General features: G+C 45.6%; 1 protein-coding gene across 1 annotated transcript in view; it reads left to right on the forward strand.

Annotated features, from left to right (window-relative positions):
* The window catches only part of KCNH6 (potassium voltage-gated channel subfamily H member 6), a 145,169-nt gene that overhangs the window by 15,203 nt on the left and 112,370 nt on the right, over positions 1 to 17,596 (forward strand). The window contains exon 2 of the mRNA XM_056863319.1: positions 8,667 to 8,897. Coding sequence (XP_056719297.1) covers positions 8,667 to 8,897 — 231 coding nt within the window. The remainder of the gene's footprint in view (positions 1 to 8,666; positions 8,898 to 17,596) is intronic.

Raw genomic sequence — 17,596 nt, forward strand, 5'->3', positions numbered from 1 at the left:
ATTATTGGTTTATGTCTACTATATAATCACGAACTGCCTCTTATTTATTTTTTCTCATTTATAATATTTTAACATTATACAAAACAGATAATCTTACTTCATCTGGAAATTTTATCTCTCAGATCACATATATCTCTCAGATCTCATCTTCCCTCTCATCCCAAGTTTTGGGAAAATTTATGTGGACCCTTATCAAATGCCTTAGTGAAATCAAGGTAAACTATGTCCACAGAATTTTCCTGATCCAGCAAGGTAGTAACTTTCTCAAAAAAGGAGATAAGGTTAGTCTGGCATAACTTGTTCTTGAGAAACCCATGCTGGTTCTTCAAAATCACAGCCATCCTTTCCAAATACTCCAGGACTGACTGTTTGATGATTTTTTCTAAAACTTTTCCATATATAGACATCAAGCTGATGGGTCAGTAGTTACCCAGATCCTCCTTCTTTCCCTTCTTGAAGATGGGAACAACATTTGCCCGCCTCCAATCTTCTAGCACTTCACCTATTCTCCAAGAATTCTCAAAAATAATGGACAGAGGTTTAGAGATTACATCTGCAAGTTCTTTTAGTACCTTTGGTTACTGAAACTTATGCTGGGCAGAATCCCATGGTCAGAAATATTTAAGGAGAAGAGAGTTCAAAAAGGGTGGGAGTTTCTTAAAAATGAAATACTGAAGGCGCAATCCCAAACCATTCCTATGAGAAGGAAACATGGGAGGAGCCTAAAGAGGCCAGGGTGGCTCCATAAACAGCTTTTTAACTATTTGTGAAATAAAAAAGACTCATTTAGGAAGTGGAAGGAGGGCCTTATAAACCAAAGATGTCTATAAACAAATAACTAGTGCTTGTAGGGAGAGTGTTAGGAAAGCTAAAGCTCAGTATGAGCTTAGGCCAGCGAGAGATGCTAAACACAATAAAAAGGGGTTCTTTTCCTATGTACAGAGTAAAAATAAGAACAAGGACAAGATAAGCCCATTGCTGGGACCGGAAAGTGAAATAACAGGACATGAAGAGAGGGCAGAACTCCTCAATTCCTACTTTTCCTCAGTCTTTTCTTGCAAGGAAAGCGGTGCTCAACATGGCATAAACAGAACACATGATGAGGGAAGGGATTTGTAGCTATGAGGAAAGTCCTATGAGGAAAGGCTGAAGGAGCTGGATATGTTTAGCCTGAAGAGGAGAAGACTGAGAGGGGATATGATAACCATCTTCAAGTTCTTGGAGGGCTGTCATAGAGAGGATGGTGCCGAGTTGTTTTCTGTTGCCCCAGAAGGTCGGACCAGAACCAACGGGTTGAAATTAAATCAAAAGAGTTTCCGTCTAGACATTAGGAAGAATTTTCTAACAATTAGAGCGGTTCCTCAGTGGAACAGGCTTCCTCGGGAGGTGGTGAGCGCTCCTTCTCTGGAGGTTTTTAAGAAGAGGTTGGATAGCCATCTGTCAGTAATGCTGATTCTATAACCTTAAGCAGATGATGAGAGGGAGGGCATCTTGGCAATCTTCTAGACATGTAGTAGGGGTCACTGGTGGTGTTGGGGGGAGGTAGTTGTGAATTTCCTGCATTGTGCAGGGGGTTGGACCCTGGTGGTCCCTTCCAACCTTATGATATCAACTGCCCTTGTACAAATCTATGATGAGACCACACAGTCAGCCACTACAATACCCGTGCCTTGTCCCGACTGTGGAGACCACCATTACTCACAGATTTTTAGGTATATTTATGCTCAATGCCACTACTGGAAAAGGAAACATCATTTGGAGAAAGTTTGCCATAGTAAAGTGAAGAGAGGGTCTCAGTCACCAAAAACAAAGCCTATTACAAAGCTCACCACTTGGAAGAACCCTCTGCCACAAGCCAGTTGGAGAATATCCACTGTTCACCATGCAAAGGCCATCCATGGATGCCGTCATAGTGAACAGGAGATGTGATGAGAAGGAACTGAAAACCTGCTTAGGTCTTCAAAACTATTATGGGTGATGTTAACCCAATCTTGCAACAGTCTTAGGACCACAGCACAGATTCTTCAAGAAAGGTGTAAAATGGATAGGGGGCCCTGCCCAGCAATGTGCAGTCCAACAGTTTAAATCCCTTTTGAAATCTGCAAAATTATTGGTCCATTATGATGCTTCGAAACCTCTCATCCTCACCTGTGATGCCTCACCTTATGGTATTATGGTATTATTGTATACCATGCCAGACTATACAGAGAGACCTATTTGTTTTGCATCTCGTTCACTGTCTCCTGAAGAAAGACGGTACTCCCACTTAGGCAAGGAAGGGCTATAAATTATGTTTGGGTTAAAAAAAAAACCACCAATATATTTATGGCAGCCCATTCATCATCCTAACAGACCATAAACCCTGGGCAGACTTGAACAGGATGCAATTCAACAAGGATAAGTGCCGAGTTCTGGGTAACAGAAATGAGGGACGTGCATACTGGATGGGGGATACACTTCTGGGCAGCAGTGTGTGTGAACAAGATCTTGGGGTACAGGTGGACTGGAAGTTAAATATGAGTAGCCAGTGTGATGCAGCGACAAAAAAAGCTAATTTGATCTTGGGGTGCATCAACAGAGGCATAACATCCAAATCACAAGATGTCATAGTTCCACTGTACACTGCATTGGTCAGGCCACACCTGGAGTATTGTGTGCAGTTCTAGAGGCCCCACTTCAAAAAGGTTGTGTACAGAATGGAGTGGGTGCAGAGAAGAGCAACAAGGATGATCAGGGGCCTGGAGACCCAGCCCTGAGAGGAAAGGCTGAGGGACTTGGGAATGTTTTGTCTGGAGAAGAGGAGGTTGAGGGGGAACTCGATTGCTCTCTCTAAGTATTTGAAGGGCTGTCACTTAGAGGAGGGCAGGGGGCTGTTCCTGTTGGCAGCAGAGGATATGACTCACAATAATGGGTTTAAATTGCGGGTGGAAAGGTACTGGCTGGATATTAGGAAAAATATTTTTACAGTAAGAGTTGTTCGAGAGTAGAATCAGCTACTTAGGGAGGTGGTGAGCTCCCCCTCACTGGCAGAGGCTGGACAAACACTTGTCAGGGATGCTCTAGGATGATCCTGCATTAAGCAGGAGGTTGGACTAGATGGCCTGTCTGGCCCCTTCAAACCCTGTGATTCTATGATAAGAATGTGCCCCTGCATGGGCCTCTGCTAGCGTCCAGTGAAGGGGTTTCCTCCTGGCAGATCATCAGTATTCCATGTTGAATGAACCAGGTCAGGCTATTACAGATGCAGGACTGAGATGCCTACCTTTACCCGCACCCTGCCTATGCCACGAGAAGTGGTCCTTTTATTGCACCACTTTGAACTGGTCCCTGTTACAGCACAGCAAATCAGGATATAGATTGCTAGAGAACCAGTTTTATCATGAGTAGAGTACATCTGATATTAAATGCTGTTCAGAGGAACTGAATCCATATTATATTAGAAGAGTAGAGCTGAGTGTGGAGGAAGGAGTTTTTCTGTGGAGGATGTAAGTAGTGATATTACCCAAGGCCAGGCCATGTGTCTTGAGCAGCTCCATGAGACACACCTGAGCATGACCAGGATGAAGGCAGCAGCTCAGAATCCTGCTGCACATCTCAACAACTCAGAGCTGTTCCACCTGATGCTCCCTCATATCCACTGGAATGGCCCGGTCATCCTTGGGTGCGACTTCATGTCAATTATGTCAACCCATTTATGGGGGTCCATGCTATTGGTTGTGGTAGATTCACACTCCATATGGCTAGATGATTTCCCAGTCAAAGTGGCTATTTTATCTGTCACCACTCAGTAGCTCCATAAGCTATTCAGTCTCTATGGACCTCTGCATACTCTCATAACAGACAATGCCTGTTTACTCACTAGTGAGGAATTCAAAAGGTTCCTGGCCATCAATGGGATCAAACATATCACTTCAGTAAAGTAACATCCATCCACAAATGGATTGGTAGAAAGGGCAGTGCAGACTGTGAAAACCACGCTACAGAAGGTTGCAGGACAAACCTTACAGACAAAACTCTCCTGTTTTCTTGCTGGGCATCGGACACAAACACCCCATGCCATTGCTGGAAGAGCCCCAGCTGAAATGACGTTTGGTAGACCTATTTGTACCCAATGGGGCTTTGCTAAAACCCAACATACCCAGCCAAGTCCTTCAGAAACAGAAACCCATGAAAAAGAATCATGATAGTAGCCACCCAACACGGGTCTTATGTCCCGGTCACCCTTTGTGGGTCTAGAACTTTTCAGGGAAAACCTGGTGGGTTCCAGGGTTGTTGCTATCATAAACTGGACCACTCTCTTACACATCCCAGATGGACAGAATGGTTATGAGATGCCATACAGACGTCCATGTAGCCAGTAAACAAAGGTGGGGTGGGACAGAGGATGCCCCTGCATCTCTGAGGAGCTTAAATAGAGTTACCAGCCTGAGAGAAGGGGGTCTGAAGGCTCAGGACAGACCTGAGGGGCCTACAAGGAGAAAAGTGGCGCTCCCCACCCCCACCTCACCGCCCAAGCTGAGCTGTAGGCACAGCCACCCTGCTGTTTCCGCTTTAATTTGGAGAAAAGGAGATTCCACACCCCCCCCTTTGTTTCACTTTAAAATCTTCACAAAACTGGGCGTGTCCCACTGGCCAATCCCTGTTTGAAAGCTCCATATGTCAGCTGCCCTTAGGGCTAGGCAAAAGCTTTCTAAAATCACAACAGTCACAGTGGAGAGGAGCGGCTGGCCTCGTCGCCCGACACTTTCCCAAGTGCTCCCCTGGCTGCCATTACACTTCCAGACACAATTCAAAATGCTGGGCATAAAGTTGTAAGCGGGCCTTCAGAGCCCTGGTCCCAGACTTAAGCAGTTAAGATCATCTTCTGAGGCCCTGCTCCATGTGCCCCCTCCCGTACTTTCAGAAGTGGGGGGGGGGCAGATATGGTGTGTTCCTGTTGTCACACGGGCCCTCCGGAACACCTTCCATCTCCCCTCACAAACATTTACCCACCAGAGTCAAACATGTTTTCTGTGTCCCCGAAGACATTTTTATTCCCCCAGCTCTTCCATTACAGGATTCCGCCTGCCTTGTTCTTGCAATCCCCTCTTTGCTAGTTTTAAACTACAGTATTGCCCTATTTCATCCTTGCTAGTTTTCTGCTCTTTTATTTCTGTTTTTAAAATTTGGGTTATTGCTGCTTTTATGTGTTATTATCTACTTAGTTTTCTTTGTTGCTTTTTATGATCTTGTTGCCACTTCAATTTATTTTATTGCTACAGACTTCTTACTCTTTATCTGTTGTTTTAAGGGATGCATAAGGATGCCAGGAGTTGTTTTTTATGGGGAGCATGGGACATGACATGAACACGCCTCTCTGGGCAGGATCTCAGCTTAGCTCTGCTTCTCCCTTGCAACACTCTGGCCTCTGGGCCCCCTCCCCTGTGGAGCGGCTGGTTTCCATCAGCACAAGGGTTTTATCAGCAGCAGCTGGCTTAACGGAATTGCAAACATCTTGTTACACTGGTGTAGGTTCACTTTACGGGTATATTATGACCCCCTCGGAGAATTTATTAGTACTAGGGGCGGTGGGATTACCTAGGGAGACACTAAGAGGCAAGGGGGTAGCAGGGGTGAACTAGAGGTGGGCCCCTTCCACTGTGTTGTTGGATAGAGTAGGGGGTGCTGCGGTTGAGTTTGTGGAACCAAGGGGGCGGTGGACCGAAAGGTTTGGGAACCACTGAAGAGAATCAGAATCACTCTGCAAATCTGTCTGTGCATTCAGTACAAAACAACCAAAATACCCTTTACTCATAGTTCTCTTATTGACAGAGAATGTTAAGAGTAACAAAGTCCACCTTGGATTAGCATAGGTGGATGTTACTGATGAAGAGATGCTATGATTCTGCAGATATCTGGAAAAGCTGGGTGTTTGTGTTGGTGTAAGGGCCAAGACAGCATATTCAAATGCATTTGAGCGTTCTTGAAAAGATTAGTAGTTTTGTGTTCCAAAAATGCATCTACAATTGGGGTATGGTTTTGTGAAAAGTCAACATATATGATCAGAAAAGGAATCATAGAATCATAGAGTTGGAAGGGACCACCAGGGTCATCTAGTCCAACCCCCTGCACAATGCAGGAAATTTGCAACTACCTCCCCCCTCCACACCCCCAGTGACCCCTACTCCATGTCCAGAAGATTGCCAACCCCACACCCCAAAATCTCCAGGATTCTTGGCCAATCTGACCTGGAGGAAAATTGCTTCCTGACCCCAAAGTGGCAATCAGCATTTTTCTGGGCATGTAAAAGAGGGCCACAAGAGCCAAACACAGATGCAGCCCTTCCTGCCCTCCCTCTCATGATCTGCCTAAATTCACAGAATCAGCATTGCTGTCAGATGGCCATCTAGCCTCTGCTTAAAAACCTCCAAAGAAGGAGAGACCACCACCGCCTGAGGAAGCCTGTTTGACTGAGGAACTGCTCTGTCAGAAAATTCTTCCTAATGTCTAGATGGAAACTCTTCTGATTTAATTTCAACCCTTTGGTTCTGGTCCAACCTTCTGGGGCAACAGAAAACTATCCTCTCTATGACAGCCCTTCAAGTACTTGAAGATGGTTATCATATCCCCTCTCAGTCTTCTCCTCTTCAGGCTAAACATACCCAGCTCCATCAACCTTTCCTCATAGGACTTGGTCTCCAGTCCCCTCACCCTCTTTGTTGCCCTCCTCTGGACACGTTCCAGCTTGTCTACATCTTTCTTAAATTGCGGTGCTCAAAACTGAACAAAATACTTCAGGTGAGGTCTAACCAGAGCAGAGTAAAGTGATACCATCACTTCGCGTGATCTGGACACTTCTGTTCATACAGCCCAAAATCGCATTTGCCTTTTTAGCAACCACATCACACCACTGACTTATATTCAGTGTATGGTCTGCTAAGACCCCTAGATCCTTTTGGCACATATTACTGCCAAGACAAGTCTCCCCCACCTATAATTATGCATTTGATTTTTCCTACCTAAAGTCAGAGTGGTTAAGAGCGGTGGTTTAGAGTGGTGAACTCTGATCTGGAGAACCGGGTTTGATTCCCCACTTCTCCACATGAGCCGCGGAGGCTAATCTGGTGAAACAAGTTGGTTTCATCATTCCTACACATGAAGCCAGCTGGGTGGCCTTGGGCTAGTCACAGCTCTCTTAGAGTTCTCTCAGCCCTGCCTACATCACAGGGTGTGTATTGTGGGGGAGGGGAAAGGAAGATGATTGTAAACCTGTTTGATTCTTCCTTAAGTGGTCGAGAAAGTCGACATATAAAAACCAACTCTTCTTCTAAATGCAGAACTTTACATGTATCTCTGTTGAAGTGCATTTTATTAGTTTTAGTCCAATTCTCCACCCTGTCAAGATCATCCTGTCTCCTGGTTCTGTTTTCTACCATATTTTCTCCCAATTTAGTATCATCTGCAAATTTAATAAGCATCCCCTCTACTCCTTCATCCAAATAATTTATAAAGATGTTCAACAACACAGGGCCCAGGACTGATCCCTGAGGCACTCCACTAGTCACTCCTCTCCAAGTGGATGAGGAAACATTAACAAGCACTCTTTGGGTGCGATCTGTCAACCAGTTACAGATCCAACTAACAGTAATAGGATCTAAACCACATTTTCCCAATTTGTCAACAAGAATATTATAGGTAACCTTATCAAAAGTCTTATTGAAATCAAAATAAATTGTCCACAGCACTCCCCTGATCCAGCAAAGTAGTAACTTTCTCAAAAAAAGGAGATAAGATTAATCTGACATGACTTGTTCTTGAGAAACCTGTGCTGCCTCTTAGTGATCAGATCCATCCTTTCTAAATGTGACTGTTTGATAATTTGTTCTAAAACTTTTCCAGGTATAGACATCAAGCTGATGGGTCGGTAATTACCCACATCCACCTTTTCCCCTTCTTGAAGATGGGGACAACGTTTGCTCACCTCGAATCTTCTGGCACCTCACCTGTCCGCCAAGAATTCTCAAAAATAATGGACAGAGGCTCAGAAATTACATTCTCTAGTTCTTTTAGTACCCTTGGATGCAATTCATCTGGCCCTGAGGACTTCTCCCTTCTCCTTATGTATTTCTGACCATGGGATTCTACCCAGCATAAGTTTAAGTTTGTTAAAATTTACTTTCCTAAATTCCGACCTGTATGTCTGACTATGTACAGCTTTTCCCTTGCCCAAGATTGTAAATTCCAAAATTACATGGTCACGGCTACCCAGGGTGCCCACTACTTTCACCCAAGGAAGGAGAGGGTATTCTGGATAGAATGAATTTGTCCTGTTTTCAGCCAGTGTTTGCCCATCTGTTGTTCTTTGCTGCAAGTATGCTAGTCTCAGGGCATTTGGAAGGTGATTAAACTACAAATCAATGAAGCTGCCACCATCTGACAGTTATCCCACTTCTCAGTGCAAGATGTTGCTGAAACATGTAGAGATAAGACAGGGACAGGCAGCTTAAATGTCTCATAAACTATAGAACATCTGGCACACAGAAGACTTCATGGAATAAGATGTAAGACAATCGAGGCAGAGAGGAGGTAGTTGTTGCTGAGAGCTACTGCTCCCACATCCACATGGTACTGGTCCATTCAATGATTTCATGGGTAACCTTTGGACTTTCTCTCTCCTTTCCCCGTAGATCGCAAATTCCTCATTGCCAATGCACAGATGGAGAACTGTGCCATTATTTACTGCAATGATGGTTTCTGTGAGATGTTTGGATATTCCCGGGTGGAGGTGATGCAGCGCCCCTGCTCCTGCGACTTCCTCACTGGGCCCGACACGACGCACAACTCCATGGCACAGCTGGGGCAGGCGCTGCTGGGGTCAGAAGAGTGCAAGCTGGAGATTCTCTACTACAGGAAAGACAGTAAGCAATCTGATATTTTTCCACCGAATGCCTGACCTGACCTTTCCCTTCTGCTATTGATTGCGACCTGAGTTCAGTGAAAAGGTTTGTTCTCCCCACATCTGTGGGTGCACTCATCCATTTTGTGCTGGCTTATTAAGCAATACTGATTCCCTCTTGACTAGCAGATTTCTTTCCTGCCACCACCAGGGAAAGGACATATTTGAATGAGCTCAGGGGGGTAGTTGTCCTGGTAGGAGTCCTGGTGGGTCAAAGACAGTGAAGACATGCGTGAGCAGGTAAAAGGGAGCAGAAACCAGGCTCTGGGTGTTCCAAAGAGAGGGAGCTGTCAGACGAGCGGTGCCCAAATCATGCCTTATTGCAGTGGATCTCAGGGACAATGTAGAGCGGGTCAGATTGCAGGACCCCCCCCCCCCCCCAGTATTCATGGAATGCCAGGCCAGGCAGGAGCGTGTCCATGAAAGTCACTGGAAGCCACAGGGGAAAGTGGCAGTGAGAGATGAAGAGGATGGTGGCTGAGCCAGACCCAGGCAAAGCTAGGTTGGCAGAGTAGAAATGATGGCAGCAGCAACATCAAAAATGAGGTCCAGATCATGGGCATCCCTGACTGGCAAGGATGTGTCTCTCTTCTTTGAAGGACGGAAAGTAGCTCAACCCTCTTATTAAGGATAAGAATGCCTTGTACTCCTGGTGGTGGAAGATGACTGGTGGATTGAGCATTTCAGCTGAGGAATCTCTCTCTTCCCTGGTTCTCTGTGCAAGTCCAAGAAGACTATTACGTCCAATGTTACTACCCTGGCCTACTGCAGGGTCACGAGTCACTTGCAATCGGGCCCCCAAGCCTGTGAACATCAGGCCCCTCAGGACTGACTGGTTCAACAGCAGGGCCGGAGCCTGCTCCAGCCGACAGCTCGCTGGCTTGCAGGGGCGTCCCCTGGCCTTTGCGGCCCTCTGGGGACCCAAGAGAAATCCGGGGCCATGTTGCAGGCCCAGCACTACTGGTCAGTGGGGAGCACTCGGTGGGCCAAGAGTATGGCTACCAACCCCACATTTAGTTGCTTTCACTGTACTTCTCTTTACAGAAGACCCCATTTTGAATCCCACATCTGTTATTCTGGCCTTTGCCGTAAATAAATTTATTCAATTCCCACATCTGTGCTGAGATAGGCTGTGTTTTACTGCTTCCTCTGCTGGAAGTTGTAGCTGCGGGATTAGTTTCCACTGGACACTTTTGGCTAAAACCTGAAACAGAGCAAGCGTTCAACAGCAAGTCCCCAATAGGTGCCGATCCCACCATCCCAGCAGGCTGCTCTGCCGGGGCAGCTCTTTCCAGCCCACTCAGGAATCCATTCCTGCCCGCTCCCCACTCCTGCAGGAGACTTCCCTGCACTGGCGAAGGAGAAGTGAGGACTGATGCACCCTGGAGAAGATCCTCATTTGTCTCTCCCAGTATAAATGCCAACGGGTGACTTGGTGCACGAGCAAAAATGGGGTGTGAGTGTGGGATGTGACTGTCAAGGGAGGCCTGGAAACAGACACTCTGTGAGCTCCTCTGAGTATTCAACACACTGCGCACACATTTCTCACCCACTCTTGGCAGCCAAGAGGCTCAGAGGGCCAGCACGCCACGTTTGTTTTTTTTTATAAATATTTTTATTGATATTTAACAGTAAGTAAGGGTACAAAAAGAAAAAAGGGAATAGAGGGGAAAAAGAGCAACAACAAAAGCAGTAAATTATTCAGTTAATATTTTACCATATAACACTTTGCGCTACCCTCTAGAGTTTTTATTAATACAGTTATTTTCTAATAAAGTGGATAAAAATTCCACCTTGAGTCTATTGTAATTCTTGGAGTCTTATTATTGTTTTTTTGTTGCCATATAGTCATAAAAAGGTTTCCATTTGTCTCTAATATGCTGTTGGTTATTCATTTGTAAGGATTCAGTCAGATGTGCCATCGTTATATATTCGTAAGATTTATCCATCCAGGTCTCTATGGTAGGAATTTTATTTGTTTTCCATAAAGATGCCAATACTACTCTTGCCGCTGTGATTAAGTATTTCAGCATATTCTGTTGGTCTTTGTTAATATTCTCCGGAGTTTTACTTAGTAGAAATAATTTGGGATCATATAATATACCTTGACCGATAATGCCTTCTAAGTTCTTATGTATTTCTTTCCAAAATTTCTGAACTAATTCGCATGTCCACCAACAATGATAAAACGTGCCCCTAGTTTTACTACATTTCCAACACAAACCCGAAGATCGAGTGTTCATATTTTGAATATCACTTGGCGTCAGGTACCACCTATGCAGCATTTTCAGCCAGTTTTCATGAATCCCTTGACATAACGTAAATTTGAGATTCTTACAGTATAGTTGTTCCCATTCATCCACCGTTATGATCTCATTCAAGTTCTCCATCCATTTGATTTGGCACGCCATCACTTGCTCGTCTTCTGTGTCATATATCACCAATAGTTTGTAGATTTTGCCTAGTAGGTGTTGCGTTGGTTTGCATAGCAACTGTTCAAATTCTGTTTTTATTTTCAAAACCCCCCATATGAGACAGTTTTCCTGGAACCTTGAAACTAATTGGTGATAAGTTAGCCATGGCATCTGTGGGTATCTTGTATCTCCTCTAGTGTTTTCAATGATCCATCTATTTTCACCAAGTCCTGATATTGTATTGTTCCATAGTTTTTTCTGTCCACTACTGAGCCAAAGACATTAAAAGGTGCCATCAACAAGGATCCGTTGGAACTTAGTCTTGGTTTGAGTTTTTGCCACACTGTTACCATGTTTTCTATGACTGGGTGACCTGCAAGTTCTTCTAATCTTTTTTTCCAGTTCTTCCCCCATAGCAAATAATGAGCTCCACATTGTAAATTTGCCAGTTCCAATTTAAGATTCCTTTCATTGGTCTGCATAATCCAGTCTTTAAGCCAAACCAACGTTGCTGCTCCGTGATAAGTTGTTAAGTTTGGAAGCGCCAGTCCCCCTCTTTTCTTTTCAGCTGTCATTATTTTAAATTTTATCCGTGGACGTTTTTTGTCCCATACAAATTGGTTAATTTTTCATTGCCACGATGTTAAAATTTTGTCCGGAATTTTAATAGGTATCATTTGGAACAAAAAGTTTAACCTTGGGAGAACATTCATTTTGACTATAGCTATTTTCCCCAGCCAAGAAGTTTTTAATTTAGTCCAAATTTGAAGGTCACGTTCAATGTTGTTCCACACTGATTGATAATTAGATGCAAACAGCTCTTGATTCTCTTTTGGGAAGAATATTCCTAGATATTTAATTGGTTTAGAAGATATCGTACATCCCGAACTGGCAATTATCTTTGACTCTTCTTCTTTGGTAGTATGTTCCAAAAATATTTTTGTCTTAGTTTTGTTAAGTTTGTAACCTGCCAGTTCACCTTATAATCGGATGTCGTCCATAAGATCTTTGATACCAGTTTCTGGATGTGCAATTGTTAACAAGACGTCATCTGCATATGCTCTTATTTTAAATTCCTCTCCTTGCGTTTGTAAGCCAACTATTTTCTGATTCGTCCTGATTTTATTTGCTAATATTTCCAGCGTTAGATTAAATAGTAGTGGAGATAAAGGACATCCTTGCCTAGTCCCTTTCTCTATTTTTATAGTTTGTCAGTGTTCCATTTATTAGTAGTTTAGCATGTTGGTCTGTATATATACTAGCAATCCAATGGAAGAGGTTGTCTTCTTTACTAATACTATAAATTACTTGCTGTATAAATTTCCACGAGATGTTATCGAAAGCTTTTTCTGCATCGACAAAAATAAATGCCAATTTCTCTTTTCTACGTTTTACTAATTCTCTTGCATTGATCAAAAATCTAATATTCTCTGACATATGCCGTTTAGGTATAAATCCTGTTTGATCTGGGTGGATCAGCGTATCAATATTGGCTAGCAATCTTTGCGCAATTATTGTAGTAAATATTTTATAATCTGTGTTGAGCAGAGATATTGAGCAGGTCTGTGTTGAGCAGGTCTATACGAGGATGGTAGTGCTAAGTCTGTCCCTTCTTTTGGAATTAGGGTTATATAGGCTTCTTTCCATGTGTCAGGGATTTTATTTTTTTCGTATATTTCATTCATCACATCTACTAATATTGGTGCCACTTCCTCCACAAATAATTTATAGTACATAGCTGTAAGCCCATCTGGTCCGGGTGTTTTCCCACTCTTTAATTTCCTAATTGCTTGTTGAACTTCTTCTATAGTAATATCTTGATTTTAAAAAGTTATATCCTCTTCAGAGAGTTGATTTAAATGATTCTGTTGAATGTATTTTTTTATATCTTCCGTTTGTTCATTCTGAGATTGTTTTTTATAGAGACCTTTAAAGTACTCTAAGAAGCTTTGTGCTATCTCATCTTCTTTATATGTTACCCGTCCATTTGTTTTTGCTGAAATTATTGTTCTTTTCTGCTTTTCTGATTTGATCATGGATGCCAAATGTTTTCCCGGTTTATTTGTGTATGCAAATTGTTTTTGTTTTATAAATTTTAGTTTTTTTGTCATTTCATCCGTATAAAGTAACTCAATTTCGTGCCTTATTCTTTTGATCTCTTTCACGTTTGGAGTGAAGCCAGGTGTCCAAATCTTTGTCTCCCATCTTCATGAATGACCTACAGTCTTTGCTGGATAATGATTTCATTTCTCACAGACACTGGGAGGCTGACCTTTTCTTGCCCACGGATGGCCCCCTAGCCTGAAATGACTTCTCACTTACTTCCAGGGAGATCCCCAAGTTAAGAGGAGAGCAAGTTTTATCTGCTGCACTATTAAGATTTTAATGTTCAGTCTCCCCAAATCTGTGTTTTATCATTTGGAAAGCCTCTGTGGCTGAGAGCATAAAGAACGAATCGAGAGAGAGACCAACTGATCTGATTTTCTCTTCAATATAAACTAACCAGTTAGAGGATTTGCAACCTTCAAGCATTTGGTAGGTAAGGCTAGCAGGGTCAGGATTATAATGCAACTGAAACTAGTATTTTATAGTTGTGAGCCAAGTGCTGGTTAAAAGTAACCTCTGGCCAGTTTCCAAACAGAGAGCGGCATCGGGTTCGCAACTAGGCAGGCCCAAGATTTTACGAAGGAACTTGGATTGGGTGAATTCTAAGGAAGAGTCGAATGCACTAATCCATATTGGTACCCCATAAAGTAATCGCGGACTTCCTTTGGCAATAAAAATCTTCAAAGCAGCAAGCAGCAGGCTGTCAGGCTGCTATCTCGGTTTCGTTATTGCCTCTGTCTCTGCGCTGTATTGTCTGCCCCCCAAGGTCGCATACCTAGGCCTGGGAACTCAGCTCCTGGGAAACTGTATTCAGCCTGTGCGTGTGCGTGTAATCTCCCGCCTTTCCTGCCTTATAATATCTCCCAGCTAGTGAGCCTCTCATAGCTGTCATTTTATTCGTTTGCACTGTATGCCTATTTGACCAGTAAAAGCCATCTGTTTGGACTCTATATGACTTTGTGGTGATTTCTGGTTCTGTGGGCCAAGGGCTGACATTATGACAGCTATCCCTTCTCTTCACCATTCTACTAGCCAGGCTGGAGCCCAGGGGGGTTCGCCTGCCACTTGGATGGGAGCTGTGCAGCTCTCCAGGTGATCTACACCCTGGAGCCCTTCTCTGAGGATCCTACTCTGTTACAAGACTTAATCGCTGAACTTTTCCGGACGACCCGAGAGGTTTGCCGCTTGAGGGGACTGGTACAGGAACAGTGGCAATCTCTTAAAGGACGTCTCTGGATGTTAACGTCGGAGGATACTGATGCTCGTCTAGATCTTCAGGACTTGGATCAATTACTGGACGATGCCCGATTGGCGACTGAGGATTTACAAATATTAACTGGACTTTTGGATAATCTTATTTCTCGAGAAACTCTTTCTACCATGGCGGGAGCCCCGCCGGAGGGTTTTTCCCTGATCCCGGATGCAGCCAGCTGTCAGGCTGAGGCCAAGCGAGTCGCTATTAGCACCGCTCTTCTCCTTGTGGAATGTACAAAGGACACCCCGGTAGCCACCTTGGCTCAAGTTTTGACCTCGACTTTTGGAGCCGAGGCACCCGCACTGGCGGTTCGAGTACAACCTCTGCTGGGCGGGGAACCCGACCCCCTACTCGCACTCCTGGAAACAGAACTTTTGCCGCGCATTACGGCAGAGACTGCCCTAAGACTTGAGAACGCCAAAGTTCTTGCGGATCAGCAAGCCGCCGAAGCGGCTAAGGTCCCAAGAGAGAGAGAGGCTGCAGAAGCAGCCAGGGCGGCTGCAGCAGGGATTAGGAATTTGGCGAACGTGGACACGCGCCCCAAGGACAATGTACTAGGGCTATCGGGTCTGTCTTATTCCCCGGCGTTTGTCCCGTCGCGCGCGACCCAACGCGCACGCCGTTTGGCTGACCGACGTCGAGACTCAGGAGAGTCTGAAGACGAGGATTTATATGGGGATAGCTCTCAATGGGCCACAAGCTTCCGGACCAGTAAGCCTCATCTTACTGGTGGCCCAAGTGAGGAGGTTCATCTCTTACGAGCCCAGAATCGGGAGCTCTCCGACCGTGTTGATCAACTCCAGGAAGTAATGGAACTTATGCTTCAAGAGAACAGACAATTACAACAAACCCTGATAGCGCAGAGACAGCCCATTCCGATACCGGGTCAGGGGGTACCCGTACAGCCACCCGCTAATGTGCCTGCCCCACCCTTGCCTCCTGGAGGCTCCTCCGCCCGGACCACCCGTGCAACCACCCGCTAATGTGCCTGCTCCACCCTTGCCTCCTGGAGCTCCTGTTGCTCCTCCGCCCGGACCACCCGTGCAACCGGGTCAACCTGCGCCCGGCCCTTGGAAGCAACTCAAATTGAGGACTACGTATGACGGATCTCTCGAGACTTTGCCTTGTTTCTTGCATCAAGTGGACAGTTATATGCGAGAACAAGGACAACTTTTCCCCACGGAAGACAGCCGGGTGCGTTACGTAGCTTCCCTTCTGACAGGTAAAGCGGCTGACTGGATGGTCCTCCAGTTTGACACCCGCTCTCGTGCTATTCGTTCCCTCAACAACTTCATGACTGCCCTGAGAAGGAGGTTTGAGGACCCCTTCCTGGGGGAAAGAGCCAAAACGGAACTCTTACAATTAAAACAAGGCTCTGCTACAGTTCGAGAATTTGCCGATGAATTTCAACGACTGGCAAGTAAAATTGTAGGTTGGCCCGAGACCACCCTGATCCATCATTTCAGGGAAGCCTTGCATCCTGACATTCTGAACTGGTCTTACATGCGAGGCGATCCCGATACCCTCGAAGACTGGATCCTATTAGCCGAGGAAGTGGAAAGCCGCCGACGCTTCATTTCTCTCGTCCGTCAAAAGCACAAGGAAAAAGGCACCCAAAAGCCTCAACCCAAGGCACCACTGCTCGTCCCACGAAATCCCCCACGTCCGCCCCAGGAACGTGAAGCTCGATTTCAGAGGGGTGCCTGTCTTACTTGCGGAGAAATGGGCCACTTTGCAGCCGTTTGCCCACGCCGCCAGGAAATATTTCGTCCCAGCACGACAACCCGCGCCCGAGGTCGTCCACCACGCAGAGGCACCGCGGCCACCCGCAGCGCAGCTCCGGGAAGACCCACACCCTCTGCACTCCATGCCGGGGACCCAGCCTCCCTGCCTACTACCAATGACCCCGCCGGGTCTCGGATTACAAGTGCCCCATTGGGGGACGATTTTCCCTCTTCGGATGAGGAAAATCCTTGGATTTCTCCAGCCTTAAACCTGGAATCTCCCCTCGACTTGTCAAAAAACGGCTCCGGTCTGTGGTGAATGGAGCGTCTCCACAGACCTCTCAGGATCTTCCTATCAAACCGAATGCTCCTACCAAAATCAAAGACGTGGACTCCACCGTCTACGTGGATGCAGTTTTACAGCAACTTAACGGTGGCCCACAAATCCCCGTCAAAGCACTAATTGACTCCGGTTGCTGTCGCACTCTCATAAGCGAAACCACTTTTGCTGCACTCAGAGCCGACTCTGAGGCTTTACCCGCCCCCGTCCAATTTGCCCAAATGGACGGAAGCCATTTCCAGGGGGGTCCAGTTGATCACAGCACCATAGGGGTGGCAATGGGAATTGGTTCCCACTGGGAACAAATAGACTTCACTATAGCCCCTATCCGATTTGAAGTGGTCTTGGGAATTAACTGGATTAAAGGACATAGTCCCAGTATTGATTGGGAAACAAACACTATCTCCTTCGCTAGTCCCACCTGCGACCAGCATCGGCAAAACTTTGCTCTGCTATATCCGCCCGTTCCAGCATTAACCTCTACTGCCCCAGCACCACCGGCTCTACCCGCTGTATACCGGGACTTTGAAGATGTCTTCGACCTTAAGGAATGTGATGCCTTACCCCCCCACCGGGCCTCAGACTGTGCGATTGAAGTGGTAAAGGACTGCACATTAACCAAGAGTAAGATTTACCCTATGAGCGCTTCCGAGCGCACTGTCCTCCGGGACTTTTTGGACAAAAACCTCGTCAGAGGGTTCATTCGCCCTTCGAATGCCCCAAACTCGGCCCCCACGTTTTTCGTCCGGAAAAAAGAGGGCGACCTTCGCCTGTGCATTGACTTCAGAAAGCTCAATGCGGTTACCCAGACCAACGCCTATC

The sequence above is a fragment of the Euleptes europaea genome, chromosome 18 (assembly GCF_029931775.1).
Source record: "Euleptes europaea isolate rEulEur1 chromosome 18, rEulEur1.hap1, whole genome shotgun sequence".
Lineage (NCBI taxonomy): Eukaryota > Metazoa > Chordata > Lepidosauria > Squamata > Sphaerodactylidae > Euleptes > Euleptes europaea.